We start from the raw sequence: 5,924 nt of genomic DNA on the forward strand, positions 1-5,924 counted from the left end.
AGGGAATTAATTACAGCTCCAAATGGTAGGAAAATGTGCCTCAGTAACAAACCTAGCAGACAGACATCCTCTTAAAGCCTCTTATTCCAATGTCATGCCAGACCACAAATAAAGGGGCAGGCTGGATTCAACCCCAAAAGCGAGCACAAAAAGAAATCTCTTTTGTTGTAGAAGAGGCCGCTAGGAAATTCATATGCCTGGGTTTCAACGAAACCTCTGAATTCAGTGAGAGATATATATATATAGAGGTGAGTGAGTGAGTGAGTGAGTGAGTGAGTGAGTGAGTGAGTGAGTGATGTGAGTGAGTGATGTGGAGTGAGTGTGAGTGAGTGAGTGATTGAGTGAGTGAGTGAGTGAGAGTGAGAGTCTAGTCAAAACAACTTGTTACTTTATGAAATAACTTACAGTTTACGGAAGCATCTGCTCCACAGTTACAGCTGAAGGGAAATAGAAAGAGAGGGGGGAGAGAGAGAGAGAGATGGAGAGGGGGGAGAGAGAGGGGGAGGGAGAGAGAGAGCAAGAGAGAGAGAGAGAGGGGGGGGAGAGAGAGAGGGAGGGAGAGAGAGTGGAGAAAGGGAGGGAGAGAGAGGGAGAAAGAGAGAGAGAGACAGAGAGAGAGAGAGAGAGTGGAGAAAGGGAGGGAGAGAGAGTGGGAGAAAGGGAGGCAGAGAATGGGAGAAAGGAAGGGAGAGCGAGGGAGAAAGAGAGATGGAGGGAGAGAGTGGGAGAAAGGGAGGGAGAGAGAGGGATAGAGAGAGGAGAAAGGAGAGAGCGAGGGAGAGGAGTGAGAGAGAGAGGGAGAGAGAGAGCGGGAGAGTGAGAGGGGAGAGAGAGCGGGAGAGAGAGGGAGGGGGAGAGAGAGCGAGAGAGGTGGAGAGGGGGAGAGAGAGAGTGGAGAAAGGGAGGGAGAGAGCGAGGGAGAGTGAGAGGGAGAAGGGAGAGAGGAAGGGAGAGGGAGAGATAGAGAGATGGAGATGGGGAGAGAGAGGGAGGAGAGTGGGAGAAAGGGAGGGGGAGAGAGGGATAGAGAGAGGGAGAAGGGAGAGAGGAGGGAGAGAGGGAGGGAGAGAGGGAGAGAGGGAGGGAGCGAGAGAGGAGAGAGAGAGCGGTGAGAGAGAGCGAGAGAGGTGGAGAGGGGGGAGAGAGAGGGAGAGAGAGAGAGTGGGAGAAAGGGAGGGAGAGAGAGGGAGAGTGAGAGGGAGAAAGGGAGAGAGGAAGGGAGAGGGAGAGAGGGAGGGAGGGAGGGAGAGGGAGAGAGAGAGCTTCTTGACCCGCCCTCACCTTCCTCTTGGCAGAGTGCTGGAGGAGCTCGTTGATCTGCACCTTGTCCTGCTGCAAGCCTCCTCTTCATCAGCTTGGAGCAGTTCACGTTGACGGCCTCCAGGATGTGCGAGGCGTTGTAGTCACGAAGGGACGGCTGTCGATGAGCAGCACCCGGTCCAGGCCGCCCTCCAGCAGAACCACCAGCCCCTCTGCCTCGATGGGACCGCGCCGCGCTCGCCCTAAAGCCGCCGGGCCCCGGGCCCTCCGTCCTGCCGGGGGCCCCCACCGCTCTGGACCCGACTCCGACTCCCCCGGCCCCCGTGGGAGGCTCCCACGACATGACGGCTACTTCTCTCTTCTGCCCCCCTCCCCCCTCCCCCTCTTCCTCCCCCCCTCCCCCTCTTCCTCCTCCCTCCCTCCTCCTCCTCCTCCTCCCTCCCTCCTCCTCCCTGTCCTCCCGGGCTCACGGTCCAGCGCAGTGACGCAGCCTGGCGACGGCCCTCAGGAGATGAAGAGCTCCATTGTGTCGGCGGGGTATGATGTCATCCTGATGGCGCTTGGCAGCCCAAACCCCAGGCCAAACGAGCGAGCGAGAGAGAGGGAGAGCGAGACACAGAGAGAGAGAGAGAGAGAGAGAGAGAGAGAGAGAGAGAGAAGGGAGGCCTCTCTCTGGCCCTGAAAGAAAGACTAAAAACCTAAACCCCCACTATCTTTCTTGTGTTTGTGAGACTGTGTGAGTGTGTGTGTGTGTGTGTGTGTGTGTGTGTGTGTGTGTGTGTGTGTGTGTGTGTGTGTGTGGTCCACAACAGCCCAATTCTGTTCTTTTGGGTGGGGGGGTGAAGGGGGGGGGGGGGTGGGGTACGGGGAGGGGGGGGCAGGGCGTGGCTCTTTCACACCATTGCACGAGTCGGACAAAAGGGGTCTTTTCTCTTGAACTGTGTGATGATTACATCATCCTGCACCTCGCTCCTCATCTTCATGGTTAAGTGGTTATCAGCCTGGGGAGAGAGAGAGAGAGGGAGAGAGAGAGAGAGAGAAAGAGAGAGAGAGGGAGAGAGAGAGAGAGAGAGAGAGAGAGAGAGAGGGAGAGAGAGGGAGAGAGAGAGAGAGAGAGAGAGAGAGAGGGAGAGAGAGAGAGAGAGAGAGAGAGAGAGAGAGAGAGAGAGAGAGAGAGAGAGAGAGAGAGAGAGAGAGAGAGAGAGAGAGAGAGAGAGAGAGAGAGAGAGAGAGAGAGAGAGAGAGAGAAAGGACACAGAATTTATATTCACTATTGGCTCGGAGCAGGCACTGGTTTCATTAGAACGTCTCTTTTGTAACACGCTGCTCTAAATACGTCTGCACATAAGAGAGAGAGAGAGAGAGAGAGAGAGAGAGAGAGAGATAGAGAGACAGAGACAGAGAGAGAGAGGGAGACACAGAGAGAGAGAGAGAGAGACACAGAGAGAGAGAGAGAGAGAGAGAGAGAGAGAGAGAGAGAGAGAGAGAGAGAGAGAGAGAGAGAGAGAGAGAGAGAGAGAGAGAGGCGGGCGGGCACAGAGGGCACTGCTTAGGTCACCTTTATGAGAAGCCCACGGGTTATTTCAGTCATGTCTAATAATAAGCACTAGTTGCTCCAGTGCTTCAGTTGGGAGTCGTTGGAGGCAGAAACCGCAGGTGTTTGTTAGCAGCACTATAAGATCTTAAAGGGCATGGTGGCACTGAGGGGGGAATTAAAGGGGCGTGCTGCTAGCATGACAGTATGGGGCGCCGTACCAACAGCTTTCTGAACTGTTTGACAACATTGGCTTCCTGTACAGAACCAGAACCGGCTTTCGTTTGATTAGTAGGAAGTAGGGCTAAGGATTTGGATAGTCGACTATGATTGGCCGAAATTAGCCAATTGTCGACTATGAAAGAAAAAAAAAATTAAGAAAAAAGTATATATATTTTTTTATCATTCCATTTGGGCTGTGGGGGGGGGGGTGCTTAATGTCTGAAGGAGTCCACTGATGGATACATGTTTATATTTGTCTAGTCTAGTGTGTTCATTAGACGAGTGAAATCCTCTTTCAGTGCCTCTGTGCCTGTTTTCTTAGGCAGTTAGCCTCTGGTATGCACGCCATTAGCGTTAGCCACGCTTCTAGGCCTCTTTTCTTTTGAATGATTTTTTTGTATTCGACTAAGAGGTTGGCAGTCGACTACGGCTCCTTTCGATCGATTCGTCGACTATTCGACTAATAGGGGTCCGCCCAGGGGTGCAGTCGTAATATGGGCCAAGGCCAAACGCCACGTCGTGCACGCGCGCACACGGTCGTTTGACCGCGTATGCCCAGCACTGCACCCCTGGGTCCGCCCTATTGGAAGAGAGTTTGTCGAAGCGGTTTTCTTATCAGTCCTGGACTGTGGTGGTGTAATCTATAGGCATGCTGCAGCCTCAACCCTTAAATCCCTGGACTCTGTCCATCACTCTGCCCTCAGATTCATCACTAATGATAGATACCACACTCATCACTGTGTCCGTTATGAGAAGGTTGGTTGGTCCAAACACTGGTATTTGTACATTTTTAAGGCCCTTATTGGTAAGCTACCTCCTTATACTACATCATTAGGCCTAACAAAAATAATGGTTTGGTTCCGGTTGCCGACCAACCCTGCCGATTTAGGTGCGACCAAATTTATTTTATGAGTTTAAAAAATATATATATCTGATTATTATTTTTTTTTTTCAATAAAGTTTCATACAAATCTTAGTCAAACCTTTAGTATTATGGATATTAAACATGCTGGCAGAGTACATGCATCCATGTTGTTGTGAACATTTTAATTAAATAAAGAAATTCCCTATCCATAGTCGCCGTGGGAAAGAATTAAATAAAAAATAAAATAAAATAAATTCCCTACCTACCCATGGACAACCAACAGGAACCAAACAATATTTTTTGTTATGCCTTATTGGAATGGAATTGTGGAACCTATGGAACCCATTCTAGTGACTGGCTAAGATAAGATAAGATAAGATATTCCTTTATTGATCCCCTTGGGGAAATTCAGTCCTTAAGGTCCCCTGAGTTTGCTCAGAACAGAGTGAATCTGCATTTTGCTATGATGCCCCTCTAGCTCATGGAATGAACTCCAACAGTCCTCAAAGCTTGAGATTATCCCCTCTGCTGCAGAGTTTAAAACCTTGATCTCCAACCTTTGTCAATCAAGTTGTACGTGTTTTAATTGATTTGTTATCCTTGCTTTTGCCTTGTTGTCTTATTGTTATGATTTGATATGCTTTTTCTCTTGTTTTGTATGTCCTGTCCCGTGACTGTAAATGAGGGAAACCTGAGTTACCTTTCAAGTAGGGTTTTGAAATCTTTGGTTTTGAAATGTAATTCAATTAAACATTGATAGCTACACAGGAAAAATCTGCTTTTTTCAGAGACATGCTATGGGACATGCTGAATTTCCCTCTGGATCAATAAAGTACTTCTGTTCTATTCAATTCAATGGGGAATCCCATTCACTTTAGCTAGCGTTGCAATCACAATGCCAAAACAATCTCTGCACCTGGTGGAAGTGCTTCTGTTAGATGTACTTGAAGTAACTACACATTCACGGTAAAGGGTAAAAAAAGGCCTATACAAAAATAAATAAAAATAAAGTGAATTATCCCTTTAAAGTTTCTCGACTCACACCGCTTTTCTAGAAGGTGAATTATCCCTTTAAAGTTTCTCGACTCACACCGCTTTTCTAGAAGGTGAATTATCCCTTTAAAGTTTCTAGACTCACACCGCTTTTCTAGAAGGTGAATTATCCCTTTAAAGTTTCTAGACTCACACCGCTTTTCTAGAAGGTGAGAGAAAGCAGATCCAACTAAACGAATTACCTCGAAAACCCGACGGTGGAAACAAAACTGTTAATTAAGTCTATGCTGTGACGCCATCCCTGGCCTTGTAAAAGAAAAACCCCAATGCACTCGACACACACCTGACAGGAACACTGGAGGCATGGAGCGAGTGAGTGAGTGAGTGAGTGAGTGAGTGAGTGGGTGGGTGGGTGGGTGAGTGAGTGAGTGAGTGAGTGAGTGAGTGAGTGAGTGAGTGAGTGAGTGAGTGAGTGAGTGAGTGAGTGAGTGAGTGAGTGAGTGAGTGAGTGAGTGGGTGGGTGGGTGAGTGAGTGAGTGAGTGAGTGAGTGGGTGGGTGGGTGGGTGGGTGGGTGAGTGAGTGAGTGAGTGATTCAAGAGGTTTATTCATCACATACATACACAAGACATATAGTGAAATGAAGGTGGCCATGTCCGCTTCAATTGTGCAAAAAATACAAATAATAGAATAAAATAGAATAGAAATAAAATAGACATGATAAAAGTTATGTTTTTTTTGTGAGTGAGTGAGTGAGTGAGTGAGTGAGTGAGTGAGTGAGTGAGTGAGTCAGTGAGTGAGTGAGTAGCACTTTATATTTATCTCTTTTAATCTTTTAATCAGTGAATCATATTAGTCTTATTGAATTAAATCAGTTTTTACTGAATTAGACTAGGTTTTTATTGAAATGGATTCGTTTTCTATTGAATCAATTTGCTGTTTTTATTGAATGATTAGTTTTTACTGGATTTCTATTGAATCAGTTTGTATGTCTGTCATGAGGATCAGTATTTAATATTTATTTATTTTAGTGTTTATTCTAGTTTATCTAG

General features: G+C 47.6%; 1 protein-coding gene across 1 annotated transcript in view; it reads right to left on the minus strand.

The window, feature by feature from the left end:
• Positions 1-1,605, minus strand: part of dusp16 (dual specificity phosphatase 16) — a gene marked incomplete at its 5' end in the record, with an annotated part of 25,846 nt that extends 24,241 nt beyond the window's left edge. The window contains 3 exon segments of the mRNA XM_084330955.1: positions 1,282-1,338; positions 1,340-1,407; positions 1,410-1,605. Coding sequence (XP_084187081.1) covers positions 1,282-1,338; positions 1,340-1,407; positions 1,410-1,605 — 321 coding nt within the window.
• Positions 1,606-5,924: the final 4,319 nt, after the last annotated feature.

Source organism: Notolepis coatsorum, assembly GCF_963971535.1.
Source record: "Notolepis coatsorum genome assembly, chromosome: 15".
Taxonomy (NCBI): domain Eukaryota; kingdom Metazoa; phylum Chordata; class Actinopteri; order Aulopiformes; family Paralepididae; genus Notolepis; species Notolepis coatsorum.